The sequence below is a fragment of the Thalassophryne amazonica genome, chromosome 13 (genome assembly GCF_902500255.1).
Source record: "Thalassophryne amazonica chromosome 13, fThaAma1.1, whole genome shotgun sequence".
NCBI lineage: Eukaryota > Metazoa > Chordata > Actinopteri > Batrachoidiformes > Batrachoididae > Thalassophryne > Thalassophryne amazonica.
The window spans coordinates 46,322,917-46,342,578 of record NC_047115.1 but is presented as its reverse complement, the minus strand read 5'-3'; the positions used below and the strand labels follow the sequence as shown (position 1 = coordinate 46,342,578).

The following is a 19,662-nucleotide window of genomic DNA, read 5'->3' as shown; positions in this document are numbered from 1 at the left end:
TTTTCGGGACTCAGTCAAATTGCTGGTAGCCTAGTCTCGACCTGTGTTCAGGTTGATGTCGATTCACAACTGAGCATCTAATTTTCACATGGGAGCAGTTGCCACAGCTATTCTGATTTGAGTACAAGTTCTGCAGGAGTATACACCAAGTTTGCCCAGAGTTACACCGAGTTGCCTGTTCCATTTTGAGTGTAGGTTGGGCTGAGATGATTAGATGAAAGAGTTGTCCTGACTTGTGTCAGCTTGTGACAAATGGTGTGCATCCTTTGTCAGACTCAGTGTCCAATGCACCCTAGTGTTATTAACAGTTAGGGAAATCTCCCGAGATGTGCCGAGTTGTAACTCAGCTTGTTATGGTGCCAAATGATGCCAAACCTGGCTGGCTGTGAAAGATTCTTTGAGCACACTGGTGTTTTGTGTTTTTTTTTTTTTTGTTTTTTTGTCATCCAGTAGTTATTAAGTTAATCATATGTTGTTATATCAAGCATGGGTCATATTAAATTATTAACATTGAAATTTTTAAATTTGTTCTATTTATTTCTTATCACTGTGGCTGTGTTTGGTGTTTTAAGCATTTGTGTATTTTGTCTTTGTACTTAATTGGAATTTGTTAAGCATTTTGATTGTGATTCCTGAAAGTACTATATAAAGAAAATGTATGGTGATGATGATGATGTCAGTAAAAGACCAAATTAGAAATTTCCAAACGTTAATACATTTTTTGGGGGGCTTTTTATTAAATAAAAACACAAAGCATGCAAAATGCCTATTAAAATAATAAAAAAAAAAAACTATCATTTGTGAGTTTACAGCCTAATGCATGATCCCGCAGTGACAACAAATATACTCAACAAAAATATAAACGCAACACTTTTGGTTTTGCTCCCATTTTGTATGAGATGAACTCAAAGATCTAAAACTTTTTCCACATACACAATATCACCATTTCCCTCAAATATTGTTCACAAACCAGTCGAAATCTGTGATAGTGAGCACTTCTCCTTTGCTGAGATAATCCATCCCACCTCACAGGTGTGCCATATCAAGATGCTGATTAGACACCATGATTAGTGCACAGGTGTGCCTTAGACTGCCCACAATAAAAGGCCACTCTGAAAGGTGCAGTTTTGTTTTATTGGGGGGGGGGGATGCCAGTCAGTATCTGGTGTGACCACCATTTGCCTCATGCAGTGCAACACATCTCCTTCGCATCATCTGTGAAGAGAACACCTCTCCAACGTGCCAAACGCCAGCGAATGTGAGCATTTGCCCACTCAAGTCGGTTACGATGACGAACTGGAGTCAGGTCGACACCCCGATGAGGACGACGAGCATGCAGATGAGCTTCCCTGAGACGGTTTCTGACAGTTTGTGCAGAAATTCTTTGGTTATGCAAACCGATTGTTTCAGCAGCTGTCCGAGTGGCTGGTCTCAGACGATCTTGGAGGTGAACATGCTGGATGTGGAGGTCCTGGGCTGGTGTGGTTACACGTGGTCTGCGGTTGTGAGGCTGGTTGGATGTACTGCCAAATTCTCTGAAACGACTTTGGAGACGGCTTATGGTAGAGACATGAACATTCAATACACGAGCAACAGCTCTGGTTGACATTCCTGCTGTCAGCATGCCAACTGCACACTCCCTAAAATCTTGCGACATCTGTGGCATTGTGCTGTGTGATAAAACTGCGCCTTTCAGAGTGGCCTTTTATTGTGGGCAGTCTAAGGCACACCTGTGCACTAATCATGGTGTCTAATCAGCATCTTGGTATGGTACACCTGTGAGATGGGATGGATTATCTCAGCAAAGGAGAAGTGCTCACTATCACAGATTTAGACTGGTTTGTGAACAATATTTGAGAGAAATGGTGATATTGTGTATGTGGAAAAAGTTTTAGATCTTTGAGTTCATCTCATACAAAATGGGAGCAAAACCAAAAGTGTTGCATTTATATTTTTGTTGATTGTAGAAGAAAGCAATTTCTGAATTAAAAATTGGTCAGTATGATATTCTTATAAAACCACAAAAAAGAATTATTGGTTTAATGTAAAGTCATATAATGTAGGGAACGAAGAGTGTTTAGTATTTTTAGGCTTAGCACTATATAACCTTTTTATCATTTTGTCATCCTCTGTGTGTTGTTTTTTTAGTTGTTGCACATTACTGTATGTGATAATTAAAATAGTTGTCTTGGCACAAACATTTTCTTAAACCTGATATGTTGTATGGTAACTGGTAGGCAGGTAGCAAACACTTGCTTTTAGGCCATGGGCCACCATGGTACCCCCCCCCCCCCCAAAAAAAAAAAACACCCTATAAATTTGGTATCACTGGAAAGCTTAGGATGTCCAGATTACAGTAAAAATACAGGGCTTCACTATGGCATATGAACATTTTTATTGACCTACCCTAGCCAAATGAACATCACGTGTTATTTTTTAAAATATTTTTATTTTCCTTAATAATTTAATATTTTTTATGGCGTGATATTTTTTTGGCACCGCATAAAGTGTCTCAAATTGTCATCTTTTAACCAAATAGGACATATAAGATACCAGATGAAAGCTGCACAGTAAATTTTGCAGAGTAAAATATACTCTGCCAGGATAACATTTGGTCCCAGTCCAAATAGAGTTAAATATGCTCTATCACAGTGTGAAATAAATTCTATCACAGGGTAAAATCAATCAAATCTATCATGCTGTGAATGACTCTTATTGGAGTTGGAAAACGTGATTTGACAAGAAGGTAGAGCTGATTTTACTCTGTAATAGAGTGTATTTAACTCTATTTGGACTGGGACCAAATGTTATCCTGGCAGAGTATATTTTACTCTACAAAATTTACTGTGTGCCTTTATATAAATTCAACTGCATTTTGAATTACGTGAGCAGCTTTTGTGTTGAGATCATACAAACCCCCATGTTGAAGGTTGTAATTTCTCTTGACCTACTTCATGTGTGGATTCTTTTGACAGTTTTGTATTCTGTAATAGTGTGGTTAATGACAGTGTAGTAATCCAATGCTGTGATATGTCATAGTGAGGTCCAGTATTTTTACTGTTATCAGTTATTTGTGTAATCTAGACATCCTAAGCTTTCTAATGATATCAAATTTATAGGGTTGTGTGTGGAGGAGGGGTGGGGGGTGCATGTGAGACTATGCTGGCCCATGGCCTATATTCAGAATTAATTAAAAATTAAGTTTGCTTTAAGACATAAGATGTGTAAATATTGTTGTAGTAGCTAGAAAAGCTTCAGGTTGGGACTGATATGTAATATATTGCTGTCTTGAGGTTATCAGTGGAAAAGGGACCTCTTTGTTGATGTGATCTGACCCAATGCTCTGTGGCTCGGCTTGGTTCCAGATGGGCTCTTACTTTGGCTCCTCATTGTGTGCAGTTGATCTGAACCAGGACGGCCTGTCAGACCTGCTGGTGGGAGCACCAATGCACAGCCAGCTTCGAGATGAGGGCCAGGTGTCTGTGTACATCAGCAAGGGCAATGTAAGTGGGAATATAGTATTATAAAATACAGATTTATTGTGCTTCTGCACCACTATTCCTCTCTAGATTACAGTTATTTTATCATAGCCAAGCACTCAAATGTATTTTGAAACCTTGTTATACTGTTTTAGAGATACAATAAAGCATCGGTAACATTATTTAACTTCTTAAGGTTGATGCTTATGTTTGTATTCTTTATAACATTATGGACATAAGTTTGCATATACCTTGATTAAAAATTTTCAAACTTAATCTTCTACTACTGCACAGATTCTAATTTATCAAACAATATACATGTTAAATCAGAATTTCAGCTTTTTTCCTTACAACTTACTTATAAATAATACTTTCAGATCTATTTATTTCTGGGGTTTTTTCTATTAGATTTTCAGTAGGCACAAATTGATGGAATTACTTGTAAAAGCTTCTGAATGACTAACTGTAATGAGTAGGTGTTAATTCGGAAGTCTTTGGCTGATCTATATATATATATATATATATATATATATATATATATATATGGGTGATTCTTAGACTACGGGCACTTATTATGTCCTTTGATCATATTGTATGAAAAACAGAAAAAAGTGGAAATTTCACACTTTCACACTTATCTTTACAATGAAAGTGTGTTAAGAAATTTGTTCTAGTAGTCTATGATGACTTTGTCACCTTTTTTCAGCATCATTATATGCAAATATTGCCGTTTTGTGCTTGTCCCACACCCAGACTTTTGATCTTCAATGATAAAAATGAATGGTAAAGAAACGTTTTTTCTAATGTTTTAAAATATCTCTGAATAAAATATCAGTAAATAATCAAAACATAATTGGGGTATTCAATGTCATACAACTGTTGTGATTTCTTTAAACAAAATGAAGTTGTCCCACACTATTGCCGTAATTTCCACCACAACACTGTAATGTCCCTTTAAACAGTTTGTATGAAAGACTGTTTGGGTAGTTTCTATGGAGATAAACAGTGACATCAGAGCACATGTATATAGCGCCAAATCACAACAAACAGTTCCCCCAAGGCACTTTATATTGTAAGGCAACGGTGTGGTCGAAATTACATTTACAAGGCCAATAGTGTGCCCGTAGTTAAAGAATCACCCATATATATATATATATATATATATATATATATATATATATATATATATATATATATATATATATATATCCTAAAATAATCTAAAGAATTAAGACAAGGCTTTGGATCTCCACACGTCAGGCTTATTCTTAGCAACATCTTAAACTCAGATAAAACTGAAGTTATTGTACTTGGCCCCACAAATCTTAGAAACATGGTGTCTAACCAGATCCTTACTCTGGATGGCATTACCCTGACCTCTAGTAATACTGTGAGAAATCTTGGAGTCATTTTTGATCAGGATATGTCATTCAATGCGCATATTAAACAAATATGTAGGACTGCTTTTTTGCATTTGCGCAATATCTCTAAAATTAGAAAGGTCTTGTCTCAGAGTGATGCTGAAAAACTAATTCATGCATTTATTTCCTCTAGGCTGGACTATTGTAATTCATTATAATCAGGTTGTCCTAAAAGTTCCCTGAAAAGCCTTCAGTTAATTCAAAATGCTGCAGCTAGAGTACTGACAGGGACTACAACCCCTGGCAAAAGTTATGGAATCACCGGCCTCGGAAGATGTTCATTCAGTTGTTTAATTTTGTAGAAAAAAAGCAGATCACAGACATGACACAAAACTAAAGTCATTTCAAATGGCAACTTTCTGGCTTTAAGAAACACTATAAGAAATCAAGAAAAAAATATTATGGCAGTCAGTAACGGTTAGTTTTTTAGACCAAGCAGAGGAAAAAAATATGGAATCATTCAATTCTGAGGAAAAAATTATCGAATCACCCTGTAAATTTTCATCCCCAAAACTAACACCTGCATCAAATCAGATCTGCTCATTGACATTGACCCTATGCCATGACATTGACCCTATGTGTCTTTTTGCAAGGAATGTTTTCGCAGTTTTTGCTCTATGGCAAGATGCATTATCATCTTGAAAAATGATTTCATCATCCCCAAACATCCTTTCAATTGTCCAAAATATCAATGTAAACTTGTGCATTTATTGATGATGTAATGACAGCCATCTCCCCAGTGCCTTTACCTGACATGCAGCCCCATATCATCAATGACTGTGGAAATTTACATGTTCTCTTCAGGCAGTCATCTTTATAAATCTCATTGGAACGGCACCAAACAAAAGTTCCAGCATCATCACCTTGCCCAGTGCAGATTCGAGATTCATCACTGAATATGACTTTCATCCAGTCATCCACAGTCCACGATTGCTTTTCCTTAGCCCATTGTAACCTTGTTTTTTTTCTGTTTAGGTGTTAATGACGGCTTTCGTTTAGCTTTTCTGTATGTAAATCCCATTTCCTTTAGGCGGTTTCTTACAGTTCGGGCACAGACGTTGACTCCGGTTTCCTCCCATTCATTCCTCATTTGTTTTGTTGTGCATTTTTCGATTTTTTGAGACATATTGCTTTAAGTTTTCTGTCTTGACGCTTTGATGTCTTCCTTGGTCTACCAGTATGTTTGCCTTTAACAACCTTCTCATGTTGTTTGTATTTGGTCCAGAGTTTAGACACAGCTGACTGTGAACAACCAACATCTTTTGCAACATTGCATGATGATTTACTCTCTTTTAAGAGTTTGATAATCCTCTCCTTTGTTTCAATTGACATCTCTCGTGTTGGAGCCATGATTCATGTCAGTCCACTTGGTGCAACAGCTCTCCAAGGTGTGATCACTCCTTTTTAGATGCAGACTAATGAGCAGATTTGATTTGATGCAGGTGTTAGTTTTGGGGATGAAAATTTACAGGGTGATTCCATAATTTTTTCCTCAGAATTGAGTGATTCCATATATTTTTCCTCTGCTTGGTCTAAAAAAGTAACCGTTACTGACTGCCACAATCTTTTTTTTCTTGATTTCTTATAGTGTTTCTTAAATCCAGAAAGTTGCCATTTGAAATTACTTTAGTTTTGTGTCATGTCTGTGATCTGCTTTTTTTCTACAAAATTAAACAACTGAATGAACATCCTCCGAGGCCGGTGATTCCATAATTTTTGTCAGGGGTTGTAGAAGGAGAGAGCATATCTCACCCATATTGGCCTCTCTTCATTGGCTTCCTGTTAATTCTAGAATAGAATTTAAAATTATTCTTCTTACTTATAAGGTTTTGAATAATCAGGTCCCATCTTATCTTAGGGACCTCATAGTACCATATCATCCCAATAGAGCGCTTCGCTCTCAGACTGCAGGCTTACTTGTAGTTCCTAGGGTTTGTAAGAGTAGAATGGGAGGCAGAGCCTTCAGCTTTCAGGCTTCTCTCCTGTGGAACCAGCTCCCAATTCGGATCAGGGAGACAGACACCCTCTCTACTTTTAAGATTAGGCTTAAAACTTTCCTTTTTGCTAAAGCTTATAGTTAGGGCTGGATCAGGTGACCCTGAACCATCCCTTAGTTATGCTGCTATAGACTTAGACTGCTGGGGGGGTTCCCATGATGCACTGAGTGTTTCTTTCTTGCTTATTGTATGGCTTTGCCTTGCAATATGAAGCGCCTTGGGGCAACTGTTTGTTGTGATTTGGCGCTATATAAATAAAATTGATTTGATTTGATCTTGAAAAGCTTCATGGTGCCACAAGCAACTGTACAGTCGGTTATGCAAAAATGTAAGAAGCTTGGAGTCATACAGACTTCATATCATTGAGGATGGAGGCCAAGGTTAATACTCAGAAATCAACAAACCTTTGTTCTAAAGATCCACCAGAATCTCATGGTCACAACTAAGGAATTGAAGAAACTGAAGACATCAGCTAGAAGTGTGCCTTTTTAAGAGCACCCTCACCCGGCCACCATGTAAAAGGCTGTTGACTAAGGAAGAAGCCATTAATTCAGAATGGACTTGGCAACCAAATGTAAAATTTTTCTTACTTTTTCATGTCTGTTTTAAGATAGTGGATTTGTCCAGTTTACAACTAATTGCTTCAATTTCTGGAATCTCCCATATTCTTTAAACAGGTATTCATCTTTGTGTGTGTACAATAAACCAATGACCCACTGAAACTTTGACAGTGAATTCAAAGTGAAAAAGAAACAAACCAGAATTCTATCTTGTAACTATTATTTTAAAGAGCTTGACATGAAAATAGAGTCGACTAAATTAAACTAACTGACTTGAAGGCATCAGAGTCAGAGCTGCGTCAGTCACAGTCAGTCAGAGCTGCAAAAAGTTTGTACCTGAGTTTTCAGAGGTGGTGTTTGTAGTTGCCATCTGCCACGCCGGTGTTTGCCAACCCGGACAGTGGGAATACCACCTCAACCGGCAACTTAGCCCAGCGACTGGACAGCAACAACGTCCGAGGCCCAACGTGGTGAATTCACTGAGGCCGCGCGCTGCGTCACGAGTGCCGCTTCCCCGAGGCCTCGTGCAGCAACCGCGGATCCATCAGCGCGGAAACACCGAGGCCGCGCGGCACCAGCGCAGTGCAGATCCATCCCGGTGACAAACAACGCAGGCTGTTAACATCGGCGATCGACAAGCTGCTCATAAGCCGACCATGGGGCCTAAGAAGGTTCTGACAGCGGAGGAAGGTGACGATATTAAAAAATCTCTGGACTTTTATCAGAGGAGATTTCTGTTGTGAAGCAGCAACAGAAATCAATCATGGATCTGGTGGAGGAGGTGAAGGCATTACGGCTCCAGAATGCCGAGAAAGACCGGCATCTGGTGTAGCTGGAAAATAGAGTGGCTGAATTGGAGCAGTACACCAGAATTAACGACGTCATCATCACAGGTCTTCACATCAAACCACGGTCCTACGCACGGGCGGTAACAGATGAGAGCGGAGGGGAGCCCAGTGAACAGGAGGTCAGCTCTGTGGAAAAACAGGTTGCTGATTTCCTCCTATCTAAAGGTATAGAAATGGATTTAAATAACATTGAAGCGTGCCACCCTCTGCCCCGGAGAAATGACGGTGATAAACGAACCGTCATCATGAGATTCATCAACAGAAAACACAAAACAGCACTGTTAAAACAAGGAAGAAAACTGAAAGGGACAAACGTATTCATCAATGAACATCTCACCAAACGGAATGCCGACATCGCCAGGAAAGCACGCTTCTTGAAGAAACAGGGAAAAATCCAGCACACATGGACTTCAAACTGTAAAATATTCATCAAACTGAACGGATCACCAGAACAAGCAAAAGTCATGGCAATAAGGAACATCGAGGAGCTGGACAAATATGAACAATAGTGTTTCTTAAAGCGAGGATCTGGACAAATATGACCAATAAGGTATGAGGACACAAACACATCACAACACCATGACACAGACCAGAGGAACCTATTCATCTACTACCTATTCATCTACATCTGGAGACAAGAAGGATATAACTCAAAGGATTGCTGATCATGGAAAAGTAGAACTGAGAACATTTAAATACACAGACCACAATGTACTGGACTTGGAGCACGATATAGACCCGGACAATAATTTCTTCTCAAATATCAATGACAGTTGTTGCTATTATACAGATGAACAGTTTAATCGGATCATTAAAACGGATAACAAATTATCAATAATCCATTTCAACAGCAGAAGTCTATATGCAAACTTTAACAACATTAAAGAATATTTAAGTCAGTTTAAAAAAAATATTTAACATAATTGCTATATCAGAAACATGGATCAATGAAGATAAAGGAATGGATTTTGAACTGGATGGATATGAATTTAATTGTGTAAACAGAAAAAAATAAGAGTGGAGGAGGAGTGGCTGTGTATGTGGATAAGAACATGGATTATAAAATAGTAGACAATATGACAACTGTGATTGATAACTTATTAGAATGTATAACTATTGAAATATGTGAAGAAAAAAGCAAAAATGTATTAGTCAGCTGTATATATAGAGCACCAGGATCTTGTATTGAAACATTCACTGACTGTATGGGAAAAATGTTCTCAAAAAATAATCAAAAAACTGTGTTCATTTGTGGTGACTTAAATATTGATCTGCTCAATCCAAATAAGCATAAATAACAGATGAATTTATCAGTATAATGTACAGTATGAGTTTATATCCAAAAATCACCAGGCCAAGCAGAATTACATCCCATAGTGCCACCTTAATTGATAATATATTCAGCAATGATATTGAGAATAACACTGTGAGTGGATTATTAATCAATGACATTAGTGATCATCTACCAGTTTTCATCGGTTATAATAGAAACCATCGGCGGAATCAGCCAGAGGAGAAAATAAATACAGGCGAGTGCGGACAGAGGAAAACATGAACACACTAAAGAAGGATTTACAGGAGCAAAACTGGGAAAAGGTATACAGTGAAAGTGATGTTGATAGTGCATATGAAACTTTTTTACAAATATTTACATCATTATATGATAAAAATTGTCCAATTAAACAAGACTACAGAAAACAAAAAATCCAAGCTCGACCATGGATGACGAAAGGGTTACGAAATGCATGTAATAAGAAAAATACACTGTATAGAATTCATAAAACTAAAGACTAAAGAGGCAGAAAATAGATATAAGAAATACAAAAATAGATTAACTAATATTATACGGGTATGTAGGAAGGAATATTATAGTAACATATTATATAATAACAAAAACAATATTAAAGGAATATGGGATATATTAAATAGCATTATCAAAAATGGTAATAAAAAACAGAGTTACCCTCAGTATTTCATTGATAATAATGTCAAGAAGGAAAATAAGGATGAGGTAGTCAACGGTTTTAATAATTTTTTTGTAAATATTGGACCAAGCTTGGCAGAAAAAATTCCCGATTCCCAACCTGAGGATTGGGATAATAATCTCATAGAAAGAAATCCCTGTTCAATGTTCCTCACAGCAGTGGATGGAAATGAAATTATAGACATTGTGAATAATTGTAAATATAAAACATCTACCGATTTAAATGAAATTGATATGGTGGTGGTAAAACAGGTCATTGAATGGATTGTAGAACCATTAACATATATCTGTAACTTATCATTTCAAACCGGTAAATTTCCCAATCAAATGAAAATAGCTAAGGTTGTGCCGCTGTATAAGACTGGGGATAGACACCACTTCACAAATTATAGACCTGTTTCTTTGCTTCCACAATTTTCCAAATTATTAGAAAAGTTATTCAATAATAGATTAGACAAATTCATAAATAAACATAAATTACTTACTGATAGTCATATGGATTCAGAGCACATAGTTCAACATCACTTGCATTAATAGAATCAGTTGAGGAGATTACAAACGCCATAGACCACAAATTACATTCAGTTGGAATATTTATAGACCTTAAAAAGGCTTTTGATACAATTAATCATGACATATTAATCAATAAACTTGAACAGTATGGGATTAGGGGGTTGGTGTTGCACTGGGTGAGAAGCTACTTAAGTAACAGAAAACAGTTTGTGAAGTTGGGGGAATATACATCATCATGCTTGGACAATGCTTGTGGCGTCCCACAGGGGTCAGTATTGGGTCCAAAACTGTTTCTAATTTATATAAATGATATTGTCAATGTTTCCAAAATATTAAAATTAGTATTATTTGCAGATGACACAAGCATTTTTTGTTCAGGGGGGGATTTGCAGGAGTTACTGAGGAGGATCAGTATAGAAATGGGAAAATTGAAAATATGGTTTGACAGAAATAAATTATCATTAAACTTATGTAAAACAAAATACATGTTATTTGGCTATTGTAATACAGACATACAGGTTCAGTTACAAGTCGAGGGGGTAGATATTGAAAGGGTACATGAAAATAAGTTTCTGGGGGTGATAATAGATGATAAGATAAACTGGAAGACTCATATAAAACATATACAAAGTAAACTGTCAAGAAGCATTTCAGTTCTAAACAAAGCGAAACATATTCTGGACCACAACTCACTCTGCATTCTTTACTGCTCACTGGTTTTACCATATTTACAGTACTGTGCAGAGGTATGGGGTAATACTTATAAAGGTACAACACAATCACTATCAGTAATGCAGAAAAGAGCTATAAGAATTATTCATAATACTGGCTATAGAGATCATACAAATCCACTATTTTTACAATCCAAATTCTTAAAATTCACAGACTTGGTTCATTTTCAAACAGTACAAATTGTGTATAAAGCAATAAACAATTTACTTCCAGCAAATATTAAAACATATTTTTAACAGATCAGGGGATTACAGTCTGAGGGGGAAATTTAATTTAAAGCATCAGTGGGCACGAACAACATTAAAAGGTTTCTGTATTTCTGTCTGTGGGGTGAGGATGTGGAACAGATTGGGAGTGGGGCTCAAGCAATGTCCAAGCATGAACCAGTTCAAACAGCGGTACAAAAATATGGTTTTTTCTGGGTATAGGGAGGAGGAAGGGTAATGAGGGTTAGGGTGTTTTTGTTTTTTGCTTCGGCTTGTAAATATATAGTATTTTGTATGTAAGTAGGTATGTGTAGGTGTATATTTATGTTTGTGTATATATATATGTGTATATATGTATATGTGTATGTATGTTGATGTGTATATGTATGTGTATGTGTATATATATGTATATATATATATATTGATATCGGTTTAGGTGTGTAGGAATTTATGTGTATATGTGGCAAAGGGTATTACTGGTTGTGGGGAAGAAGGGGTAGGGATAAATAAGCTGATGCTTCACCCTACCCCTTTTCGGACATGTTGGGTACACAGTAGGAACTTTTTTGTTGTTGTCTTTACTGATCTATCTTGTAATTGTTGTTGTATCAAATGTTCGAAATAAACAGTTTTCATTCATTCATTCATTCTAACTGACTTAACAAAACACACTGTTTCAGAAAATAGAATATGTGCAGTTTGGAAAAAATTGAGATGAACTGAAATTTGTAGCCAAAGTGAATGGAAACTTACTTCTGCCACTGTGTCTGTGTGACATTCTGCAGTATTTGGGACTGTATATATGTGGTTATTTTTAATCTTGAAACCCAACTAATTACTACATACTGTAAGTCAAAAAGTAAAAGAAAAACAGCTGCTGTAATTTTTAATGCAGCATTACAGACCCTTGTTATTTACTTATGTCAGCTTGTACACTTATACTGTATCTTTATGATATATTCAATTTTTTTTAGGGGGTGATGGAGGAGGAAGGCATTTTGAATGGTAACAATGCTTACAATGCACACTTTGGAGAATGCATTGCCTCAATTGGAGACATAGACGACGATGGTTATCAAGGTCAGTATAAAATAAACAATTATTGTGTCCATTTGGGTTGATGGTACGGCTGGATTTTCTCACAGGTATTACTTTTTGAACGGTGTTATAATGTGTGTTATAATGTGAGCACAAAGAAAATCTACAGCAGTGGGTGTACACATTTTGACCTGTTATTCACCCATTGTCCAAGACTGTGCTATGCCGCGTTTGCAAAGAACGCCTCTTTGGAATGGCTTTGCAGACTTCCCTCATTGCTTTCATAATATTGTGTGTTTATCCATCTATTGGGCAACATATAATTCTACCCGAAATTGTTGCAAATGAGCCGCTACAAGGTCATTTTATGCTGTCCATCAGCCAAAAACACTAGAAGCCAGTCACCTGTTCTACTACTACTACCTCTTCGTTGTACTCTTCACAAATTCTCAAATGAGCCATCATTTGTTCTAAATTGTCACATATTTACTGAGCTTGCATCAACTATCATTTCTCACAATGTTCTTCTTGATTACCAACCATCAACAAGAATCCTCCTCGGGTGTCCGTTTTATCAGATATTAGAATCCAGGTGAAGGATGCAGACAAAGCTTTCTTGCAGGTGTTCAGGAGAAGAGTTGGACAACAGGCAGGCCACACCAGGATTAAAAGTAGACAGGCAAACCAGCAACAAACCAACAAAGACAGAGTGAAAAGCAGGGACTGATATGTTGTGTGTCAATAGGGATAACCAGACAACTGTGTGAATGCTGAGTGACACAAGATGTGCCAACAGACCCAGAAATCCAAGAGTGAAGTGATACATCCACCCACACATATACAGTACATGGTGAACAGGAAATAAAGCTTAACTAGGTAGTTGCTGCATGGGTACTTTCAAGAGGTGGATGGACTGATTGTCTGCCTTTTGTTAACAAAATTTGGTGAAAAGTTTGATTGTGTCTTTTAACATATAGAGTCCTGCTTATGCTACCTATCTGTGTCCTTGGACAAGACTCTTAATCTACGCTGTCTCAGTCCACCCAGCTGTGAATATTTACCGTCCTTGGTCAGGGAAGTAACCTGCATCAGACTGGTGTCCCGTCCAGGGGGAGTTGTAAACTCTCATCTGCTTGACGCTATTGAATCTGGAGATAAGCACTCGCACCAATTGGCCTCAAAGCTTATAGAAGGGCCTATGGAGGACTTACTTCTTCATCTTCTTCTTCTCTGAACATATACCATACAAGGAAATCTCAGAAGATATTTTATAATGTAACTTCGACTGAGGTATGTGCTCTGACAGGGAAGGAGTTATTATTTTGAAAGCAAAATTACAGCTGTGAAAGAATATATTTGACAGGGACTGTTTTGAAAGAAAAACCTCCATATGAATCAGCAAGCACGCAAAGCAAGCTTGCTTTGCTTATTAGTTATGAAAGTGCTATTTTTGGGCCTGTTAACTGTGTAAACATTTAGCCACTGATCAGAGGTCAGAATAGGGCACATGTTTTACCATTTTTAAGTCTGTAACCCTGCCCAAGCTAAACCAAATCGTCTGAGATTGTCCTGCAGCCAGCATTTTTGTCATCTGGCGTGTACAGTAACAGAGTTACACAGTAAGCAACAGCTTCTCACATCAGCCCACAAAGCAAATGTTGGCTGGTTGAGTTGTACAGTAGGTGCAACAAAACCCAGTTATTTTCACTGACATTTTGTTCCTATTACCCTGTGGTGAGGAGGATCTTCAGAAAAGATTGCCCTGTCGTGCACTTGTCTGTGCAAAGTCATCCACATGCAAAGCAAATTATCCACACAGCGGTACAGCTACGTTGTCTGTTTTCCTGGCGCTGGCTTGGCTCTGACATCTCAACTTGGCGTCCGTCATTGCACTTGAGGCTAGAAGCTTCTTTCAACTTTGTATGACATATGGCAGCCTGGCACAGTCGCTGTAAAAAAATCAATAACAACTTGGAATTATAGCTCATCTCGTAAATCGTCATGAGTGTCACAGTAGTGAACTACGCTTGTAAACTGACAATCTGTAATTTATCAGTTAAGGCTAAGAAATGAAATGAAGTTTCTAGTATTTACAGAAAGTGTGCAATGATTAAACAAAATTGGATAGGTGCATAAATATGGGCGACCTTGTCATTTTATTGATTTGAATACATTTAGCACTAATTATTGAAACAAAAAATTGGTTTGGTAAGCTCATTGACCCTTGACCTTCTTACACAGGTGAATCCAATCATGACAAAGGGTATTGAAGGTGGCCATATGCAATTGTTTCTCCTCTTTGCATCTCTTCTAATGAGTGGCAACATGGGACCCTCTAAACAACACTCAAATGACCTGAAAACAAAGATTGTTCATCATCATGATTTAGGGGAAGGATACAAAAAGCTGTCTCAGAGATTTCAGCTGTCAGTTTCCACTGTGAGGAACATAGTGAGGAAATGGAAGACCGCAAGCACAGTACTAGTTAAGGCCCAAAGTGGCAGTCTAAGAAAAATCTCAGATAAACTGAAGTGAAGGATGGTGAGAACAGACATAGTCATCCCACAGACCTGATCCAAAGACATACAACATGATCTTGCTGCAGATAGTGTCTCTGTGCATCGTTCGACTATACAGCGCACTTTGCACAAAGAGATGCTGGATGAGAGAGTAATGCAAAGGAAGCAGGAGGTGTCAGAAAAGTTACCACTGGGATATCTCTGCTTGTGGCGTACACGCTTGTGCTCGTGATATGCTAAAGCACATTTGGACAAGCCAGTTTCATTTTGAAATAAGGTGCTGTGAACTGATGAAACTAAAATTGAGTTATTTGGACATAACAAGGGGCTGTATGCATGGCAGAAAAAGAACACAACATTCCAAGAAAAACACCTGCTACCTACAGTAAAATTTGGAGGTGGTTCCATCATCCTGTGTGGCTGTGTGGCCAGTGCAGATACTGGGAATCTTGTTCAAGTCGAGGGTCACATGGATTCCAGTCAATATCAGCAGATTCTTGAGAACAATGTTCATGAATCATTGACAAAGTTGAAGTTGCACCAGGGCTGGATCTTTCAACAAGACAATGACCCTAAACACTGCTCAAAATATACTATATGATATATTTAACTGAAATTGCTGATCCAAACAACCAATGAATTATAAAGGAAAATCAAGGAAATCATCAGGGATGCCCAAACATTTGCATACAACTGTATTTATGTGTGATGTGGTCAATTCTTTCTGCTTCAAGTCAAAATTCTGGCAGCAGCATTTTTAACCAATTGGAGACCCCTAATACTGACCTGCGATAAACCAGAGAATCGAGAGTGTCGAATCATGAGTCTAAGTTAAGTGTTAGTTGATCAAACTGATGTTGACCAAGGACCATCATTTCAGTCTCCTCTGAATTTAAAAGTAATAAATTGCTGGACATCCAGCTTTTCACTGAAGCAAGGCAATCCTCTACATTCTTGATGTGTATGAGATTACCAGCAGCTATCGGCATGTACAACTGAGTATCATCAGCATAGTACAGCGGGGACATCAAGAAGGCATTTTCGTCCACACAACTGCTGCTCACTGGATATGTTCTCTTTTTTGGACCATTCTCTGTAAACCCTAGAGATGGTTGTGTGTGAAAATCCCAGTAGATCAGCAGTTTGTGAAATACTCAGACCAGCCCGCCTGGCACCAACAAACATGCCACGTTCAAAGTCACTTAAATCCCCTTTCTTCCCCATTCTGATGCTCGGTTTGAACTTCAGTAAGTCGCCTTCACCACATCTAGATGCGGAAATGCATTGAGCTGCTGCCATGTGATTGGCTGATTAGATTTTTGTGTCAACTAGGAATTGAACAGGTGTATCTAATCAAGTGGCCAGTGAATATGTGTGAGTGTGTGTGTGTGTGTGGGGGGGGGGGCAAAGAAATATTTTGCCTATAAAAACAAAGTGATTGCTGATTTCTTTCTAGAAGTAGGATCAGGATACATTGCTTCAGTTGTTTTGCCAGCAATTTATAGCCTTGTTTCCACTCTGTCAGAGGTTGTGTGAGTTTTTATGGACAATAACAACGCTTAGTTTTCTATTAAGAGGCTTATGATAATGGTCTGTTTCCCATGAACTGGCCAGCTGAAAGTAAACACAGGGTTAATGAATGAGTTTGCAACAACATTCACACAGTCATTCATGTATTTGTTCATTTTTGCACAGCATTTTCACTGAAAAACAACCCCCCCCCCCGCCCACCGCTTTTCCCCATTTGTTTTTGCCAGATGTAGCTATAGGAGCACCAAAAGAGGAGGACTATGGAGGAGCTGTTTATATCTACCATGGCGATGCTAGCGGGATCATCAGCAAATACTCCATGGTGAGACTTCTTCATCACAAACACGTCAATATCACGAGGCATTTTGTTTACACTTTTTCATAAAGTGTTATCACAATGTGATCTTTTATTCCCCTCATTTCATAACTGAACAGTTACCCAGTGTCCTCACTAGAGCATGTTGACATTTGACTGAAGGGGCTGCATTAACAGCCTATTTGTTCAGCTCACAGAGGTCTCAGAAGGATATTAAATTTTGAGATTGTCACAAAAAAAAAAAAAAAAAGAAACTAAAAAAGGCCATGGACTTTACGGTGGTTCCCATGTGGACAGTGCAAGTTCTTACAAAACAGAAGGTTACAAGTTCAATACCAACCGTGCCCACCATCTATGTAATGTGTGGAGTTGCGTTAGGAAGGGTGTCCGGTGTAAAACATGTGCCAAATCTACATGTAGATTCATATCCAATCTGCTGTGGTTACCCCGACCAAAAAGGGAGAAGCCAAAAGATTTTACACACACACATACATATATACGAGGTCTCTTAGATAATAAACCGACCCTTTTATTTTTTTTTTTAACTATACGGATTTGAATGACATGCGATTACACCAATCATGCTTGAACCCTCGTGCGCATGCGTGAGTTTTTTCACGCGTGTCGGTGACGTCATTTCCCTGTGGGCAGGCCTTGAGTGAGATGTGGTCCCGCCCTCTCGGCTGAATTCCTTTGTTTCACACGCGGCTCGAGACGGCGCGCGTTGCTTTATCAAAATTTTTTCTGGACCTGTGAGGAATATCCGAGTGGACACTATTCGAGAAATTAAGCTGGTTTTCTGTGAAAAGTTTAACGGCTGATGAGAGATTATGGGGTGTTTCTGTCGGTGTAAGGACTTCCCATGGAGCGGGACGTCCTGCAGCGCTTCCAGGCGCTGTCGTCGGCCTGTTTCGAGCTGAAAACATCCTAATTTAAGGCTTAATTCACCCAGGACATCGTGAGAGAACAGAGGAGATTCAGAAGAGGCCGGCATGAGGAATTTATGCGGACATTCCACTGTTTAAGGACATATTTTTAATGAAAGACGTACGCGCAAATTCGCCGAGTCGTTTCCGTGACGACTCGGCCAATCTGTGTGCGCCGCGACAGGAAAAACACCTCCGTGTTGAAAACCATTTGTAGAATTCAGGCGGCTTTTAATGGCTTTCAACAAGTGAGTAACTGAGAAATTGTTTAACAGCTTGGGCATGTTCCAACTTGCCCGTTAAGATTTCCAACGGAGGTGTTTAAGATCCGCGACCCCCCGCGGTCGGGTCCAGCCCGACATGCGACTCTGCCCGCACGTTCTTTCATTACAAAATGACCGTTAACAATGGAATGTCCGAATAAACTCCTCATGCCGACTTCTTCTGAAAGTTCGCTGTTCTCTGACGACTTACTGCGTCAACAGAGCCTGAAATGTGGAAGTTTTCAACTTGAAACGGTGAGACGCTGCCGCCTCGAAGCGCAGATCGCCGTCAGGCGCCGTGGACCGTCCTTAAAGCGACACTACCAGACCAAAATCTCTCATCAGCCGTTAAAATTTTTACCGAAAACCAGCTGAATTTATTGAATGGTGTCCACTCAGTTGTGCCTTACAGTTTTGAAAAATTTTTTATCAAACAAAGCAACAGTCTCTGAGCCATTCCTAAACAATGAAAAAAATCGACGAGCGGGTGGGCCACTCCTCACTCAAAGACTGCCCACAGGCGAATGACGTAACCGACAGGCGTGAAAAAACTCTCGCATGCCCACGAGGGTTCAAGCATGTCTGATGTAATCACACGTGATTCAAATCCATATGGTTTTTGAAAAAAATAATAAGGTCGGATACTTTTCTAATAGACCTCGTATATATGTATATATATCAGACCTGTCACAAATGGCCTGTTTCTTTAAATGGAAACAATCTGCTTTAGCCACACCCCATTTTCTCCACACGTATTAGTAGTGTGATGAATCAGAGTTGATCCATAGTCCATAACTATGAACATATATGATCATACATACCCTTTTATTGTGGTGAGTTGCAAAATGGTAACATTTTTGGAGTTACTATGTTGACAACCTGGAAGGGATGAAGTCATTTATTCATCTGTTGCCTGAATTCCTGCAGTTTATTGGAGGGGTAAAGAAACTAAAATAAACTAGTATGTATTCACATATAAGAAGACACAAAAAGACTATTCAATAGTCCAAACAGTTGTTTAATTTACAGTTGATTAATCACTGCAGCTTTAATTAGCTCATGAGTGGGAAGCCAGTATTGGTCTAATTGGTACCAATTAAAGGGACTAAACAACACTTGAAATCCAGCCTCAGTGTACCATGGCCTGTGCAAAAGTAATGGTGGCCATCCAAGGATGGCAACTATAGCCAGTTGAGGATTAGACTCCTGTGTCCATATAGCATGTTTTACTGGTGGAAAATCACTAAGAGAGCACCCACAAAAGCTTCAACCCAGTGGTTTCTGCATTTTCAGTGGAGGGGAAAAACAGCCTGTGTCCAGGATTTGTTTC

The 19,662-nt window shown here is 38.6% G+C and overlaps 1 protein-coding gene across 1 annotated transcript in view; it reads left to right on the top strand.

Annotated features, from left to right (window-relative positions):
• itga9 (integrin, alpha 9) overlaps nucleotides 1–19,662 on the top strand; it is a 153,042-nt gene that overhangs the window by 31,176 nt on the left and 102,204 nt on the right. Inside the window, 3 exon segments of the mRNA XM_034184922.1 lie at nucleotides 3,366–3,503; nucleotides 12,715–12,820; nucleotides 17,055–17,149. Of these exon segments, the coding sequence (XP_034040813.1) occupies nucleotides 3,366–3,503; nucleotides 12,715–12,820; nucleotides 17,055–17,149 (339 nt within the window).